This window comes from Agelaius phoeniceus, chromosome 10 (assembly GCF_051311805.1).
Source record: "Agelaius phoeniceus isolate bAgePho1 chromosome 10, bAgePho1.hap1, whole genome shotgun sequence".
In the NCBI taxonomy this organism is placed as follows: domain Eukaryota; kingdom Metazoa; phylum Chordata; class Aves; order Passeriformes; family Icteridae; genus Agelaius; species Agelaius phoeniceus.
In genome coordinates this window covers 20,050,355-20,068,519 of record NC_135274.1, presented here as the reverse complement: position 1 = coordinate 20,068,519, position 18,165 = coordinate 20,050,355, and the positions used below count along the sequence as shown (strand labels likewise).

The following is an 18,165-nucleotide window of genomic DNA, read 5'->3' as shown; positions in this document are numbered from 1 at the left end:
ACTTCCCGGGAGCCTTTCCCGCAGGGCCCGCCCCGCTCCGCCGGCGGCGGGAGCCCTCCCCGCAGCGCCCGCTCCGCTCCGCTCGACTCCGGAGGAGCAGGAGGAGCCGGAGGCGCGGCCCGGCGGGCGGGGGGCGGAGGGGGCGGGCGCGGTGCGCTCCCCCCGCGGTGACAGTTTCTAGAAGCTCGTCCCGGCGTCCTTTGCGGCCCCAACATGGAGGAGCTGACGGTGGAAGTGCGCGGCTCCAACGGGGCCTTCTACAAGGTACCGGCGGCGGGGGCGGCGCGGGCGGCTCCGCGCCCGGCGGGGCCGGAGCCGAAGGGCGGCAGGGGAGGGGACGGTGAGCGGGGAAGGTGCGGGGGGTGCGGGCCGGGGGCTCGGGGATGGAGCGGAGCGGGGCGGCGGCGGCGGCGGGGGGGCGGCGGTGACGAGGCTGCTGAGGGCTGCGCGCAGGGGAGGTTCGTGTGTGGGGAACGCAGAGCGCCCCGGGGCCGGGGGCAGCAGATGCGCGGCGCGGGGATTCCCTGAGCCTTCGGTTCGGGAAGGGTGGGTGGGCGTGTGGGGGGATTGGTGCTGGAAGATGCAGAAGCTTTTGGGTGGGATGGGGTGAACCGAGGCGATAATAATGATTTTAAAAGATTTTAAATAATTTTTTTAAGATTTCGAGTTTATTTATGCCTTCAGAAATCTTCCTTCACCATCACCCTCCCTGGAATGTCAGGATGGTACAGGATCAATGCAGAATACTCTCAGCTGTTGCCTGTCAGTCATTTTCCCCTAAGCCTGGCTTCAGATGTTTAAGAATCCCAGCTCTTTTTATGGCAGTAGGCTCCTGTCTTTCTCTCCAGAAGGGCTGATTCCAGCCAGTATTGTGAGCACGCAGCCTGGCTGTGTTCTGGGAGGATTTAATCTCGGGACTCTCTTTAGCTATTGTGCCTAAGCACATGCACGGTGTGGCATTGCACGGGCAATGCCACACTTGGTGTGGGGCTGGCCCTTTGGATGCCCCCTCCCCCCTTCAGAATTTCCTGTGTGCAGCTGTGGATTTGGCTTGGGAATCATGTGGTGACTGTACAGTATGCAGAGGCAGTTGGGTGTAAGGGATTGTAACCAGCTGACTTCAGGAGTTAGTTCTTTCAACTGGCCAAGACAGATGGGAGATACCCTTATGAGGAAGGAATGCTGTGGGATAAGCTGCATCCCTAGTAGGGAACCCTCTGAATTTTTTTACCAAAAGGAGTAGATAATAAATTTTATACAGTGGATAATTTTTTTGTTGAACCTGAAGTATCACACAGAAACCCACATCAGAATCATTTGCTTCCAGAACAGGATGCTCCTAAATAGAATTGATTTTTTTTTTTCCTCCTGAGCATTAAGAAGGCCAGAATTTGGAAACACTTTTCTTAGCTTTCCATTTTATACCTTGTGATCTTGGACAACTTTCCAAATGATGAATCAGTTGCTCTTCTCCTTAAGGGGAATGTCAGACACATGGGAGTATGAGATGTGCTGAATTTTTGGACTGAAGGGATCTGTCTGCACAGAATTTGGTACAATAAGCCTGTTCTAAAATCTGCAAGGATGACATCTCCTAAATCAGTGAGAATTATCACCCTTGGATTAGCACCATCATGTGTTTTAGCCCTGTGAACGGTGACTTTAAAAAGCAGAAGTTTTAATTAAAAATGGCATAATGGCCTTGAGATCAATGAAGTGGGGATTATGTCCAGTGATGAAGATGGTGGATGAAGGCAGGTTAGAATGATTTGGATGCACCATGATCAAAGCCCCAACTCAGAGTAATCCACTGTTAATACAGAGGGGGGAAAAAAACCACACAACCCCCATAAATAAAGACCCAAACCAAATCATTCAAACAAACACAACTTCAAAGATTATTCTTGTGAGCTAAATGCAGTGACATGTGTGTGTCAGTGACTCCATTTTGTGAGTCTTACTTGTGAGGAAGGCAGAGGTTTTGCATTTATTTTGGAACTAGGTGACACTCCCAGGTCACTTGCTGTTTAAAGTGACCTAAAGCAAAGAGGTGTGTCAGTCTTTTTAGGAAGTGTCCTATTTTGGGCATCAGTAGCATTGATCATTGCAAGATAATGACAAGAGGCTCATCTTTTTCTAAGCTGTGTGACACTCCATGGAAGGTGGCAAAAGTTTTCAGAAGAGAAAAAGCAGAATTTCTAAGAGGGAATAAGATTTGAGGTTTGCCTTTAGAACAATCTGAATTTGGATTAATTAGCACAGCATAACCCCAGGTAAATGAGATCAGAAAGATCCTGCTATGTCAACAGAGAGAAAACCATAATTATGTAAACAATAACATGAGAGATTTTCTTTTAAGGAGTTGTTACTATGATCTGCAACTTAGCTGCAGTAGAACAAATGTAGTGGTTCAATCTGTTGGAGCATTCCAGTGGGTTTTCAGTACTTACTAGAGGTATGACCATGGTAAATGAAACTCTTTATTGTAAAGTTTCTTTAGTTCCTCTAATAATTGCTCTTCAATTTTAACAGGGAATTCTTCCTAAGTGCAGGAAGACCATACATGATATATATACACTGTGGTTGCAATAAATTAGTATGGAAAATTAATATTCTCTATTAAAATTCATGCATCATGAAAAGCATTTTGAGTTTTCCTGTTGCAGTGAGCAGTTATGGTAAATCCCAAGGTGATTTAAAAAAACTTGTAAGAGCATATTATGATCTAATTTTAAAATTGTGTACCTAAGTCACCAAACTAATTTGTGGTTTCTTTTTTTTTTTTTTCCCATTTGCTTTAAAGAAGTAATATAATCTGGAGAACAGGACAGCATTTACTGTATATTTTATGCCAGGTTCTCAACCATTACACAGCAGAGCCTGTGTTTAGCCACTTCCTGCATCTTAGGAGACTTTGCACAGATCATAATTTTGAGCACCCATTGTCTTTGGAGAAGAGATGGCACTGATGGGGCTTGAAATGGTCATGGCCTTCTGACAAATGGGGGGGTTTGTGCTGTGAACAGGGGAGAACTGGCAGGCTTGCTGAAGACCACTGCTTATGGGTTTGCATATATTAAATGTGCTATGAGGGCTTCCTGGGAGTAGAAAAGTTAATGCTTTCTAGGTGAGGACTAGATGGCAGGAAGGTTTTTGTCTTTGGGACATTAGAATAGACTTTTTTTTAATATATGGAATGGTCAAAAATACCTGGATTTCTTTGGTTTCTGAATGTGTTGAAGAGAGTGAAAGCTGTGTGCTCCCAGCCTTGTCTTGGCCTGCCTGCAGTGTTCTCAGGATGATGGGTCACTGTCATTAAGGTGATGAAGTAATTGACAGAATCACAGGTGCCTGAGGCTGGCAGAGACTGGGGGAGTTCACCTGGTCCCCACCTCTCCTCCACCTAGAGCCAGGTGCCCATGTCCAGATGGCTTTGGAGTATCTCTGAGGATGGAAACTCTACAGCCTCCCAAACAACCTGTGCTTCTGCTTAGTCACTCTCACAGTAGAAAAAAAACGTTTCTGACGTTGATACAGAAATTCCCATTTGTGCCATTTCCTCTGGACCTGCCACTTGTGGAGGGTCTTGGAAGACCAAGACAAACCCTTCAGTTTTACTCAGTATCTCCATCAGCTCACTTGTATGTGCTCACTTGTATGCAGATCAAGAGCCCTGCTGATGCACATTATTCATGATTTCCCATGTCAGCTTCCCTGAAATAGATTGGGCCTTACAGTAAGACCAAGGTACATAAATTGAACATCAGATCAATTCCTCTGACTGAGCCTTTCAGTGGCATTTGAAAACTCTGGAAGATCCAATGTGTTCTTCCTTGTAGGGCCTTAGCTGTGCTGGAAAATGGGCTCTGGTGTGCTGCAGGCCCTTGTGTTCTTTAAGTCCTACAGCAGTAGCTGTTTATGCAATGGGAAAAAGCCCTATGTATTAAAATGGAGCTCAGCCCTTAATTTGCAGGTTCTGAAGTGTTTCCTTGTTGGCCTGCTCCTCTTTCAAGAGGAGCAGTTGTTCTGCTAACAGGACTAAGCAAAATGCTGGTAGCAGGAGTTGGCATTGGCCTCAAGGCAGACACAAGCCAAAATATTACTAAGGGGAAAAAATGATGAATGACAAGTACACACCATTTCTTCACTTGTAGAGCCAAAGCTTGATGAGCAACTCTGTGGGAGTGAAGGTTTATGTATCAATGAAAATACAATTATTTTTTAAATTTTTCTTACAATTTTTAATTAGTGGCTTTGCAAACAACTTGAGTTGCTCTGAGTGGTTTTCAGCTGATGGTAATTAAAGTAGGAAATCGTCATTAGGAGTGTAGCTTACACACTGTTCATACCCAATTACTACACCAGGAAACTGTAACTGGAATGACCTTTGGGTTTTTCTTTAAAGATCTTAACTGTGTTATGATTGTTAGCATTTTTTTATTACATCTAGCCCTACATCGATATGGGTGGGGAATTTTAGACATTTTAAAGTTGTTCCTGATCAGTTGAAAGTTGTGTAGTCTTGCAAGAAGCAGCTGTAGTTGTTGCTGTTGGTGAGCTGTTTGCTTGAGCCTTTTAGGCTGATGGAAGGGAGAAGCCAGAGGGAGTGGTTATTGATTTTTGAGGTACATGGTCAGTGGAGGGTGTCTTCCAGAAGTTTTGCCCTTTTGGAGGATGCATATGAAGAACCCAGTGTAAGAAATGAGTCATTGAGACAAATTCAGTGCTGAGGCTCTTGTGCAAGTGTCAGAAGAACCCTTGAATTGACATGTAATTTTGATTGTGGATGGAAATAAGCAGTAATGTCATAAATTAAACTGTGCTTGCTAAAACTGATGTGATAGTTCAGGATATTTTTCTTTCCTGATACCTGCTTATAGTATTTGTGTTTTGCAGTAAGCCACAGCTGCTTGTTTCTATCAGTTCCTTGTATAAACAGGTGCAGCTGATCACTTATAATGAAAGTAATACCAAGTTCAGTCTTTCTTGTCAAGTGGTTTGTGTATTTACAGGTTTCTTTTGTTTGCTTTATCTTCTTTCTTTTTTTGGGGGGGCTCAGCATGAGAAACATCTTTAGCAATGATTATTTCACGTGTTTGTTACATGAAGCAGTTGTGTTTCAGTGTTGGTTAGAAATACCAAGGGTTCTTGCATGTGAAAAGGAGTGAAAGGCTTGGTAATTGGATATAGGCTGCTTGACCTTTATGTCAGTGGTTCAGGAGCAGTCCGTGGTACCAGATGCCCAAGTGTTTGCTGTTAGGAATTGGCTCAGCAGTGGGTAAGGTGATATTAATGCAGTTTTAGTGTGCAGGTATGTGTGACTCAAAGGCCAACACAGTGGCTGGCCCTGGAAACAAAGTTTGCAGCTAAACTAACAGCACCTCATTTTTACCTTGGATCACCCTGCTTGGAGGTCAGCTTACAGAAAGTAGGATATGGAAGGAACTTGGATTGCATCTACCTGTTTTACAGATTTTGTGACTTTGCCTGGAATTGGATTTAAAAAAGTGTCTGCGCATATACACACACAGACATACAGTTCACTGTAAGGGCACTTCAGTAAGTCTTGATCCGTTTATGTTATCAGCAGATCCTAATCCTAAATCCATGAGCAAAGCCCAGGTAAAAGGGAGAGAGTGTGTGTGGGTGTCTGTTATGAAATGAGGAAGTCTCAGCTGCAGTGATTTTGGTGCAGAGTTGGTTGAGAGTTTCCTGCCCCGTTCTCACCCTGCACCCCCAGTCCAGCCCCAGGCTGGATCCCCTGGCTCTCCCGTGCTCTCCCTGTGCAGGTGCTGGTGCCAAGTGAGTGGCAGAGACAGGTCTGAGCCCTGGGGAGGCAGCAGGCCATGAATAGCCTGGAGTACAGTACAGGCTGCTGCTCTCATACATGGGCTGCCCCGAGTGAGTGACTGACACTCGGATCTGCACTGCCTCAATCCCAGCTCTGGCAAGATGAAGTCATGACCATTTTTTTCCCCTCTTGCTCTCTGCAGATTTGTGTGTGGTATAAAACACACATAAAGGTTATGTGTAAGCTCACTTGCTGATAGTGCAATTCCTCACGCTTTTTGATGCCACTGTGTTTATTGGTGATGTGTTTGGTGGTCTCCTGTTAGCTCTGCCTTGTCACCCAAGGTACATGCAATGATATGTTAGGAACATAAAACACTTCAAGCTTAGACACTGGCATTATCTGTCTTAGGCAACACTGCTAAGTTAAATTTCAGTAACAGAGTACATTGTTCATGAGAGCAAAACTTAGGGTGATGGATCATTACTTAATTTAGTAGAGAATGCTTTTGACACAGTATCAGGCATGATTAGTGCAAATCTATTTATATAGGTTATCTCACAAATAAAGAGCTCCTTCAAAACTCCCTAATTGAAAACCAGGTTATTTAGTTTTCTAGTTTATGTTCATCACCCCTCTTCTGGAAAAATCCTTTTGAATTTATACCATTTACTATAAAGTCCTTTTTGTATTGTGATATACCAAAATACCCTAATGCCACAAGTTTTGTTGTAAAACCTTTATTTTTAAATTTAATTATCATAGACTCTATGAAGACTTCTTTAAAAACTACACTAAATCTCATCCTGACATGCATGAAATCTCTTTCTGGTTTTATCTGGAAGTTGTAAATGACAGCTGATAATATGTATAGGCAGGGTTGAATGCCATACCAAAGTTGTACTCAGGAAGTTTTGCTTTTAGGAAGTGTTCTCATGGTACTTTTGACATCCTTCTTGATGGTAATGAAATCATTTCTTAGAAAACTATTCAAAAGCCATACTGAATTTTCATTATTTCTAGTTTTATTACAAATGGACCATACAGTCCACAATACCTCATAGACTGCTGTACTTCAGTTGCTGTAAATGTGATCTCATCCCACAGCTGTAGAGAAATTGATAATAATCAGAAGTAAATGTATACAGTTAGGCTCTAATCAGATTTTTTCAGGCCTCACAACAATAAAATTATTTAATAGTTATATAATTTCATTTGATACTTTACACATGTGCAGCATTTGTGACTCGAAGTGCATACTTGATAGGTATTGTGCTTGATTATACTAGGGAGTGAAAGTTTGGGAATACCAAGTGAGAAAGCTGTGCAGGTAATTCCAAGGCATTGCTGCCTGTGAGTCTGCATTCCATTCTCCTGTGGGAGGGAAGAGCAGTGTGCACACTTTGAACTGAAAGACTTCCTTTTGTGAAGGAGTTCCTGAAACCCACATGGTGTTGTAAAATGTACAGACTCTTTGTTGGAATTTGTACTTTGGATTTTATTAAAAATTGTCCCTGTGCAGCTGATGTTTGTGCAGTGTCAGCTGTTGGTCTGCTGAGAGCTGGAGCTCTGCAATACTGTTCCACTTCAGCTTTGGCGTTCTTCAGTGGACCTTAGCTTGAAAATTGGTTGTGACTATTAAACGTGTCTGTACCTTACACAGAAACCCACACTTTACCTGGTCATGGGCTCATTGTCTTAAATCCTCAAAAGTCAGTGCAGTTGGGTTCTTTTTTTGCACTTCTTTTGTCTTATTAATGAAGCCTGTAGTCAGTGGATTCATGACTTCCTTAACTCTGCAGAGCATTAAGTTCTGAATGTTAATCAGATGGTTTAGGATACCTGATTTGGAATCTCTCTTGATTCTGAAGTTGTACTTTTCAGCAAAGGAAAGAACTGAATTCAGTTCTGCAGAATAAATTTTTAGCTACTATAGGCTTACCTTAAAAACACATTGAGTACTGTGAGAGCACAACAGGAATAGAAGACCAGGTTCAGCTACAAAATAAAGTAGCATAAGGAGGCAGAGACTGGTATTGGATCACAGACTCTTGGAATGCAGATAAATGGCTGTCTCTAGTAGGGAGTTCATCTCTCCCTGTAAGTACTCCTCTCTGTTGATAAGGTGTCATGTAGCAGAACGCTGGACTGCGTGAAGTTGGATTGAAGTGCTTCAGTGTTTTGTCCCTGTGTAGAATTTGGATAAATTGTAGTAGAGAAACTCCTATTTCCTGCACTGTGTGCCATGTTCATTTATCCCTGTGCTGGGGTACATTTGAAGGGAACTGCTGGTAGCATAAATTTGGTAGAAGTTCTGCTTTTTATCTCTGTTGCAGGCTTACACATGCTTCAGGCAGTAAAATTTTATATGCTCTGCATCTTTAAACAGACATAACTTTATACTCCCATCCGGTTTCCTTGAAACCGAAAGTCCCTGACTCTGGGTGTATTTTACTCTCAACTGTTTCACTTGCTCACCTTTCAAAGGAGGAGATTTGCCTGCCTTCCCTTGCAGTGGCAGGATGGCCTTTGAGAGGGTTTATTTTATTAGGAGCGCGCTAGGTGGTTCAACAAGGTGATTTCTGGTGACCTGCTTTGTTGAGGGCTACCAGGGTGCTTTCTGCTAGAACCAGTCTTTTGTGTTGCTGACAGATGGGTTTGAGGGGAGCTCAGGGAGCAGAAAAGCAGGTTTTGAAGAAATTCTTTCAGAGCATTGGCTGAGTATGGGCTCAGGTAAAGGAGATTGGTTTTTATAGGCCCTTTGCAGCCAGCTGTCAGTGTGGGCTCCTTTACTGTCCGTCATTGCATGGAGGGATCGACTGTGTCAAAATTTATCTTTCCCTGAGCTGACACATAATACCTCAGTGGTGCTTGCACAGCTGCTGTGTTCTTCGTCCTCCTCAGTTGTCAGCTTCTTTAATGGATATAATCTATTCAGCAGATTTCCTGGAACTTCTTTCTCTGAACATAGCTGTGCAGCTTTCTTACTCCTTTAGAACTGCAGGGTCCTCCTTGACCACCTCTGCTTGGGCAAACACCAGGCTGGAGCAAAGGCAGGAATAGTGGGTTTATATTTTATTTTTTTTTTTCAGCATGTCTGCCCTCCTTAATCAAGAAATGTAGCAGCTTAATTTCTGCATGGATACTTGGGTATAACTCTGTGAGATTGATCTTTAAGTTTTTGGTATAACGAATGCCCCCTAAATGTAAGCACAAAAAATCCATGAAATACTGTATTCTCTTTGTTTTCCTGGGAGGTCCAGCAGGCTTTTGGCCTCATCCAGTCCCCAATTTAGTACCTGAAAGATGATACCATAACTGGCTGTGTGGCAGCCTCTGCTGCCAAATGTGATTCAAACTGGCTGCCTGGCTCTTGGGGGGGCAGTTGTTTAGGGTTCAGTTTGTGTTGGGAGGAACAGCAGTGAAGCACGTAGTACTGTGCACAGCCATTGGGATAACTGTCCTTGCCTGGATCTCTCATTCTGTCCCTGTAAAACACCTGTGCACACCTGTGGGTACAGTAAGAAACTCTTGATAGTGAGTTCAGTTGTAAATGAGCTGGTCAGATTTGAGCAGTCATTGGGAGCAGTCCCTGTGCTCTGCACCTCTTGGAATAGCCAGCTAAGAATATCAGCAACCTCCTGCAAAGAGTGGGAGTGTGTTTTGGAGCTTTCTGAAAATGGAACCTCACTGTTAGTGGTAGTCTTAGCTCAGGTTCAGGCTGTATTGGAATTGCTGCCTTTTTGATTTCACATGCATTCCTGTAACAAAAATATTTTTGTTTTAGGGATTTATCAAAGATGTTCATGAGGACTCCCTCACAGTTGCATTTGAAAACAAGTAAGTATTTTATCTTTAAAATAATAATTTGAATATTAGGTTATTTCAGCTTTTGCTGGTTCTTTTGTTTAATTGTTTGCCTTTAAGAGGAAAGAGATTTCATTAGATACAGTTCTAGAAGTACAGGCTCACTATTGTGTTCAGCTTCCATGAACTGCCTTCTTGAATCTGTATCAGACCTCAGTTCCTCAGTCCTGTACATTCTTTGGTATCTTTAGTGATGCCCATAGATGTGACAGCCAAATTTCATTAACATAGGAATCAGTGGCACAGGCTTGATACTCTTACACAAAAGCAGGAAATGATGGAGAATACCAAAGTACTCAAATGAGCAATTCTATGTCTGCTGTCTGGAATGCTGACCAGTATTCTCAACCAGAGAAAAGTAAAGATATCCTGATGGTGATTTTTTTTTTAACTATTAGGATGATAAATATACATATATATCCAGTCAAAAGACCTATTGTTTTTGAGAGGAAAAGAGTACAAATCTGTTAGCAAATCTTGAAAAAGAATTCTCCATGAGGTGCATTTAATTTAATATATAAACACAGCAGTGCTGCTGGGAACTTGTAGTGGCAAGCCAAGGATAATCCATGGGCTGGTAAAGTACAAATGAGTACCTGTTGTTCAGTGTCTGACTGATAACACTGTGGATTACCTGGGAGATTTCAGTGCTAATTCCAGATACTCTCTGAGCTACATCCTCTTTCCTGTTTCTCTTCCAGTTACTAGGTGGAGACCCTATAAAATGTGTCACCTTTGATGTGAAAATTGAAAATTGTTATAACCTTTGCCAGCCCTAACCTGTAGATTAGTCTTTGAGCCTTTCTTGAAGAAAGATTGCTGGGTAATAAAGGTAATGCTAGGGAGTGTGCAAGTGTGTCTTCATAAACAGTGTTTATAATCCTGCTGACATAATCCCAGGTGTGTATGTGTGTGTACAGATATATACATGTGTGTGAGAAGAAATCCTTAGAGGTTAACAGAAGTAATCCTGGGGTTTACCTGCAAAACCCAGTGTTTGTTTCTTTCTAACCTATGCTTTCTAGTCCTTCATTTATGAAGACAGTTAGAAGATGAGGTGGCAACCATAATTTATAGTAATACTGAGGTGGTTATGGAACCTATTACTGTCTCCTAGGTTTTCATATCCTCACCCCAAAACCCAACAAACACAAAAAAATTTAAATCCTTCATTCTGTCCATGGTCTAATTTAAATCCTTCATTCTGTCCATGTGACAAATCATGAGTTTCATCTTCAACATCTACATTACTTTCTAAAGAAAAGTAATTGGTTCTCTTTGCATTTAATGTACACACTTTGATGTCAGAAACTAAGTAAGCTAAAGGAAGTGCCAGGGGCTCACAGCAGGAGTTGGATTGTTGGCAAACCATTTCTAGTGTTTAGTATCTCTATCATCCATGTGTTCTACAGAAAGTCTGGCAGCAGCAGCCATGTTTCAAAAAGGATGGGCTGCAGCATATGTAGAGTGTTCTGTTGACTAAAAATAGATCTGATCAGGAAGTGTCTACAGAGTCAGATTGTTCTGTGACGTAAATCTGATCAATTGGTGTGCTTTTTACAGAGTTAAATTCATGAGGGCTTTAGTGGAACCCAAATTGGCAGGAGTGTCCTGTGCTGAGAGCATCAGTGTTGTGATAGTGATAATCACTAACAAATACACACATCTACCCCACAATAGGCAGTCTAAACTGTCACTTTGCATTTTCTGCTATTGTTAGCCAATCTTTATCCACAGCTATTGTAAGGTTCCCAAAGTTAAGTGTACCAGCACAAACTGCTAATGATGATTTTGTGGCCATAGCAACACTTAGTCTCTGGGCAGGTAGCCTTAACTCTTTTAAGAGACATTTTCTGAGGGTAAGGAGGTAAGGAATGAATGCAGAAGCTTCAAGACCTGGAAACTTTTACTGCTGTTAGATGGAAAATTGGATCTTAAGGTACAGTTTCATGGAGGCTCATTGCAGTTTGAAGCAGCTGTATTGCAGGAGAGGCTTCTGTGTTATGAGCAAGAACCTCCTTTTTTGGTGATTTGTGCCCTGCAGCTTAGGCATCAGTTCTGTCAGATTGTCTTAGTAGGTAGTTTGTATCCCATCACAAGTAATTTCTTAAAACACCTTGGTTTGCATTTCACCAGTGAGGTGCTCCAATTCTGGACTTAAAAAGTTTTGCCACCAAAACTTGGACTCATATTCTGAGAGCTGAGCCTTCTGTGCACTTTCCACTGTGTGCTTCCTCCACTGGCAGGGAGGGGAAGGAAAAACCCAAACCATGAGATTAGTAACTGTTATATTTGCAACAAGGACAATTTAATTGCAACTGATTTTTTTTCCAGCCCCCTTCACCATTTCTCAAAAATAGAATGTGATTTAACTAACATTTTGTGGCCAAAATACCTTCCAACCTAAACAATAGCTATCCATGTCCTAGAATCCTCAAGGCTGCAAAGGCTGACACTTGATCCTCTGAGATCTGCACCACGGTGTTCTCCACTATGGTAGTGCCATATCCCTGTGCCCTTGGAACACCTCTGGGAATGGAGATTCCACCACCTCCCTGGGCAGCCCATGCTAATGTCTGACACCCTTTTAGTGAAGAAATTTTTCTTGCTATCAGTCTAAACCTCCCTGGCACAGCTTGACACTGTTTCTTCTCAGTTCCCTCTGACCCTCCTTTTCTCCAGGCCGAGCTCCCTCAGCTGCTTTTCATCAGATCTATGCTCCAGACTCTTCACCTTGTCCTTTTTGGATGTGTTCCAGCATCTCAGTAATAATCTTCATGCATTTTTGTTGTTTTTCAAGCTAAAATTAAAAGAAAATGTCTATTATAATGTCTAGATTAAAACTATATGATACATAACATCTTTGTTAAGTGAGGTACTTGAGTGTAAGCTGTGGTTTCAGAGCAAACATGTAAATGTATCCATCTTCTCCTCTGGGAAGTTGCAGAAGTGCCCTTTGCTCCTCATGCTCAGCCTTGTTCTTCTAATCCAGGCTGCTCTGTCTGCAGGATATTAGAAGTCAGCAAAGCAAATGGCTTGCAGTAATCCTGACTGTTACAAGGGTTTGTTCTGATTCTCTTGGTGTCTAATGTGAATCAGATGGGCAGGAAGGATGGATGTTGCAGTGCTTTGACAGATACCCTTAAAAGTCCCTCAGATATTCTAAATTAATATGGGTTTTTTGAAGGGTCTTGCCCCTGGTTTTATTTCAACCTTTGTAGAGTCTTTGGTCAGATTATATGACTAAGAGTGAGGAACAGCTGATGGCGTTCTGTGACGTTCACAGAGTAGAAGGAGAAAGAATTTCAGGAGAACACAGTGGATTTGATTGCTCCAAAATCTTCATAAAATGCACTGGAAACCTACACTTCTACAAATAAAATATTTTTGTACAGCCAACTATAGTAAAAAAATAGACTTGCTGTGTAAGAAGTAAACCTTTATTTTGTATGCCTAGAAATAGTTGGTATTGAGAAGCAGATAAAAGGATATGTTTTGATCTCAATCTGTTACTGGGGAACATCAACAAGTTTGCAGGTGGAAAGTTTTGTTAAATATGGGAGTCAGACTTTCCTGAAATGCATAAAACTTTGGTGGTAAGCAGTTGAAATGTTAAATATGAGGTGGAGAAATGGATGAACCCCATAGTGGATTGCAAAGTTGAACTTAAATCTGTGTAAGGGCTCTGTGACTTGAGTAGGAATGTTAACTACATCATACAATATCTTTCAGTAATAAAATCCATTACTTAATTTTTTCAGTTAATTTAAAAATTTTGTTGTTAAATATCTTCCCAGCTACTACTTTTGCCTTGCCATGATTATGTTGTTCCTCTGCTTACAAGATTTGCTTTTCAGCAATAAGAAAACAGAACTCATTATATGGAAAGCAAGAATTTTAATGAAATAGAATTCTAAATTAAAGAAAAAAATAGGAAAATTAGAGAATTAATGTGTAATGCTTCTTCAACTTGCAGTTGGCAACCAGAGCGCCAGGTGCCCTTCAATGAAGTCAGATTACCACCACCCCCTGATATCAAGAAAGAAATTGGTGAAGGAGATGAGGTGGAGGTGAGTGAATGCTCGTGAGCTGTGCTGGTCTGGAGCTCATTGTCCATTGCAGGCAGTGGTGAGGGGTGTAAGGGCATTCCCAAGGTGAAGGTTTAAAATGGAGCAGGTCTCCATACAAAAGTGATGTGCTTCTTTCTTCATTATACATGCACATAGGTGAATGATGCTTGTATGTGCTTTCAGTGGTTCTTACTGCTTTCATTTCCAGGTTTACTCTAGGGCAAATGACCAAGAACCTTGTGGCTGGTGGCTGGCAAAAGTTCGAATGATGAAAGGAGAGGTAAATTATTTTAAAACTTACTGATTTCATGCTTACGTGTTAAATAGAGTAAATAGAAGTTCTTTGTCATGGAAAAGCTCTGAATAAAGTACTATAAACATGACAAAAGAGAATTATAAGTTGTGATTGTTTTGGAATGACCTTTGCTGCATGCACAACAGAGGGTCGTGCCCTCAGAGCTGAGCAAGTGACTTCCATTATCTGTAGTTTAATTGCTTGAAGGACTGAAGGCATGCACAAGGACAGGATTTCTCACAAACCTGTTTTGTGGATTGAACTCTGTGCTGAAAATGAAGTAAAGTACCTGTGGTTAAAAGCTGTTTGTCATCTGTAAATTAGGCCAAGCTATTGCTGTGGGTGGCTGTGGGTTGGTTTTTGTGTGTATGTTTTTACTGAGTGTAGTGGAAGGACACTGCTTGTTTTGTTTTTACTTGTGTCAAGTTTTTATTTTGCCATAAATAAATGGTTGTTTGCAGCTGCCAATTAACTTGCAGATTCAGACACTTGAGTGTATAGAGGTGTGGCAGTGTTTGACCCAGTCTCATTAAAGCTTTATTTTGTGAAATGGCAGCAAGAGAATTGAACTTCATTGGGGAAAGAGTCCTGTGTTTTGATGCTTTGCTGTATCAGATTCCTAAAAGCAAAGGAAACAGTATTAAAAAATAATAATTATCCAATTTCTAGTATTGTTTAAAAACTGTCAACAAATACCAACTTTTGTTGAGCTCTGTAAGGGCAAGGTAGTAGTAAAGACCTACCAGGGGAGGATTCTGTGTGTTGACCCATGTGAATAAAGAGCTCATTAAGAAATAAAGATAAAATGAGATAAACTGATTTAAATGATAGTTTGTCATTTGTAGCTATTAGGCTTTTCTTAAATGTCACAGAAATTTGAAATTTTGGTATTATTTAGCTTGCTGTGCTGTTTATTTTCATAAAAAGTCATGGAAGTAAAATTTTTTATTCCAATTTTTAATTTCCTACTTTTTACAAGTAAAAAAGTTTTTCACCCTCAATGTACAGTGTAGGATTGTCAAATCAGTTATTTTAGGGAATTGTCCCTGGAAAGAACCTCACAGTTTGTGTTGGCTTCTTTGTACAGTCTTTAACACAGTTCTGTATTTAGATTTTTTTCTGTAGAGTTAATATTAAATTCACAAACAACCCATGTGTCCAAGAATTTATTGCTTTGTGATTGTTCTGATATCCAGAGTTACCTTTAACTATAGAAGTTTTTAGAGCATGTAGTGGTAGTTCTCTAAAATTTAGTTGTAGTTTAGTGTTTATTGTTCCTTATTATTACTTAAGGTAATAATGATACATTGATACATTTCAAACAGCTTTGTATAATTTGGATGATACTTAAACTTAAAATTTGTAATTAGAAAAAAGTGTGTGATTATCAGAGTGATTTCCTTTTTCTGGATATTAAATTGTGTTGAGACAAACAGATCCCATCTTGAAGGGAGGAAGAGGGGAATGAGCTGCTGCACCTCTAAATTGCAGCCAGGTGGAAGGGAGGAGAGGAGAAGGCTGCATCCCTAGCACAGAGCCAGGCTGCAGGGATGCTGTGCACACAAGCCCCTTTAAACTTGCATCTGTTGGGTGGAAGTGTAGGAGTAGATTATTGGTAACTTAAATCCTCTTAGTTCTCTTGCCCTCCTAAATTTGGCGGTGTGTGTCAAAAAGCTGGAGTTTCTGTATTGATTTTGATCTTGCATGATTCCCAGGTAGTTTGCCCACTGAATCAGTGGATTCACCTTGTTTGTTTTGGTGTTGCAGAGTAGATATTTCTGTGAAGAAGTGTTCTCTGTTAGATACATTTTAGAATTAAAGCTCCAGTAAACATTTTGGGTTTTGGAACTTGAACTGAACTAATTAAAATATTTGAAAGAGATGGGCATGAGAAAAATCAATCCAAGATGATGTTCTGGGGGACTGAGACTATGCTGATAACAGTGCCCTGACTTCAGTGGGGGAACACAGGGATGCTGAAATATATCCAGGCTCATTTGTGTAGGGTTTGTGTCTCATTGTTTTAGGGTTTTGTATATAGTCATGTTTTATGCTTCCTTGCTGGTGCTGGTAATGTTACTATGTCTTTGTTGTTCCTTACTGAAGTTCTTATTTTTTAAAAAACCTCACAGTTTTATGTCATTGAATACGCTGCTTGTGATGCCACTTACAATGAAATTGTCACTTATGAGCGACTGCGACCTGTGAATCAGAACAAAACTGTCAAGAAGAACACCTTCTTCAAGTGCACCGTGGATGTTCCCGAGGACCTGAGAGATGCGTGAGTAGCTCTGACAATTCAAGAAGGCTTTTGCTCTATGGGAGGGGGAGAAGAGCCCACCTGGCTTCTGTTTTAGAGACTGATTGACAGGTCCATGAGGAGCCTCAAGGGTGGTTAGGGCTGCACAAGCTCATTTAGAAACTGCTGACTGGGACCCCTGCTGGGCTGTCAGGGTGGGGACAGAGGGCAGGTTCTCAGGTGGGGACTTAGTGCCTGCACAGGTGATGCACTTCACAGTGGGCCTGTTACTGAGGCTTGCCATAGAATCCACAGGGAAACTGGCACCATGTTGAGGAGAATGGAACAGTCCTTGCCATAAACTACTGAATGTTCTTCGGTCTGATCATCTTATTGCATGTTTGGTTTTGCTGCAGCTTGTTGAAATAACAATCATTTTGTCTCCTTAGGTGTGCTAATGAAAATGCACATAAAGATTTCAAGAAAGCTGTTGGAGCATGTCGAATTTTTTATCATGCTGAAACTGCTCAACTAATAATACTGGTAAGTAATTGCTTCTGTCTAAATGTTCTATGAATTCCCAGTATATTATTTACGGGAAATATGTAGCCAGCTGTGTGTGTATATGGAAAATGGTTTAACTTGTCAAGCTATCTAAATTGTGAGAGATTTAATATAAGTAGATGCATTTAAATTTTGGGGGTAAGGCCTCCAATGCATACAACCTAAATTTCGTAGCAGCTTTGAGTCTCATTGTTTGTATGACTTCTGTCATTCTCAGCTGAGTTCTGTTTCACTGATTTTAGCAGGTGGCTCAGAGGTCAGTCATCTCCCTCCACTCTGGAGCAGTAGCTTTCCCCTCATGCTGTATTACACTGCTCAGTTTGACCCACAGTGTGTTTCCCTGTGGAGAGCTGCACCAGCTCAGTGTAGCCATGAAAGAATTGCTCATTTAGATGCCTCTGTGGTGGTTTTCTTACTACGTAGGGTTGTCCCAGCTTTAGTTTTTCTTCATAATTCCATTTACTCAGTATTATCCACTTGAACCTCCCTCTGCAGGATTGTTGTCCTTGATTATTTCCTTAGCTCTCTTATTCACACACACAGTGACAAGTATGTATATGGTAGAAAGATTTATTTGGGCAACATCAAGGGGAAAGGTTACTGTGTAATTCAGCAGAAATGTCTTTAATATAAAACACGCTGTGAGTGAGAACCAATAGTTGGTGGTGGTGATGAATTTCTCATGCTTTGTTTTGAGGAAGAACAATGTTGATGTAATTTCTGGACATTGAGATCATGTTTATGACTATAGGTTCCTGATTTATCCTTTGAATGTATATTTGCTTACAAAGCCAAAACTTAGGTTCCCTCTCTCCTGTAGTCTGCCAGTGAAGCAACAGTGAAGAGAGTGAACATCCTCAGTGACATGCACCTGCGCAGCATCCGCACCAAGCTCATGCTGATGTCGAGAAATGAGGAAGCTACAAAACACTTGGAGGTAAAGCCACAGATTGTGGCTCTTGTTGCTTGAAACTGAGCTCAGAGCAGTGCATTACAGTGAGTGCACGTGGATGAGTCTGCCTTTGTTTTCCCTTCAGTGCACAAAGCAGCTTGCTGCAGCATTTCATGAGGAGTTTGTAGTCAGAGAAGATTTAATGGGACTTGCTATAGGAACGCATGGCAGTAACATACAACAAGCCAGAAAGGTTCCAGGAGTTACAACCATTGAGCTTGAGGAGGATACCGGTACTTTCAGAATCTATGGAGAGGTAAGGGGAAACTTCATATGAATCCTTGGAGCATTTCACTCTGTATCTGCTTTTAGAGTGGCAAGAGCTGTACCCAGAATTAAGAACAGAAAGCACTTCCTGAGTTTTTGTGTGAGTGTCATTGTGTGTGT

The 18,165-nt window shown here is 41.5% G+C and overlaps 1 protein-coding gene across 3 annotated transcripts in view; it reads left to right on the top strand.

Moving 5' to 3' along the window:
- FXR1 (FMR1 autosomal homolog 1) overlaps positions 1 to 18,165 on the top strand; it is a 32,002-nt gene continuing 13,837 nt past the window's right edge. Inside the window, exons 1-8 of one of the 3 annotated variants that reach the window (XM_054639007.2) lie at positions 7 to 264; positions 9,579 to 9,631; positions 13,635 to 13,728; positions 13,937 to 14,008; positions 16,156 to 16,304; positions 16,712 to 16,805; positions 17,647 to 17,763; positions 17,864 to 18,034. In XM_054639007.2, coding sequence (XP_054494982.1) covers positions 214 to 264; positions 9,579 to 9,631; positions 13,635 to 13,728; positions 13,937 to 14,008; positions 16,156 to 16,304; positions 16,712 to 16,805; positions 17,647 to 17,763; positions 17,864 to 18,034 — 801 coding nt within the window. In that variant the 5' untranslated portion in view covers positions 7 to 213. Of the gene's footprint in view, positions 265 to 9,578; positions 9,632 to 13,634; positions 13,729 to 13,936; positions 14,009 to 16,155; positions 16,305 to 16,711; positions 16,806 to 17,646; positions 17,764 to 17,863; positions 18,035 to 18,165 lie in introns of all 3 variants that reach the window. The other 2 variants (XM_054639008.2, XM_054639009.2) reach the window with 2 other exon arrangements.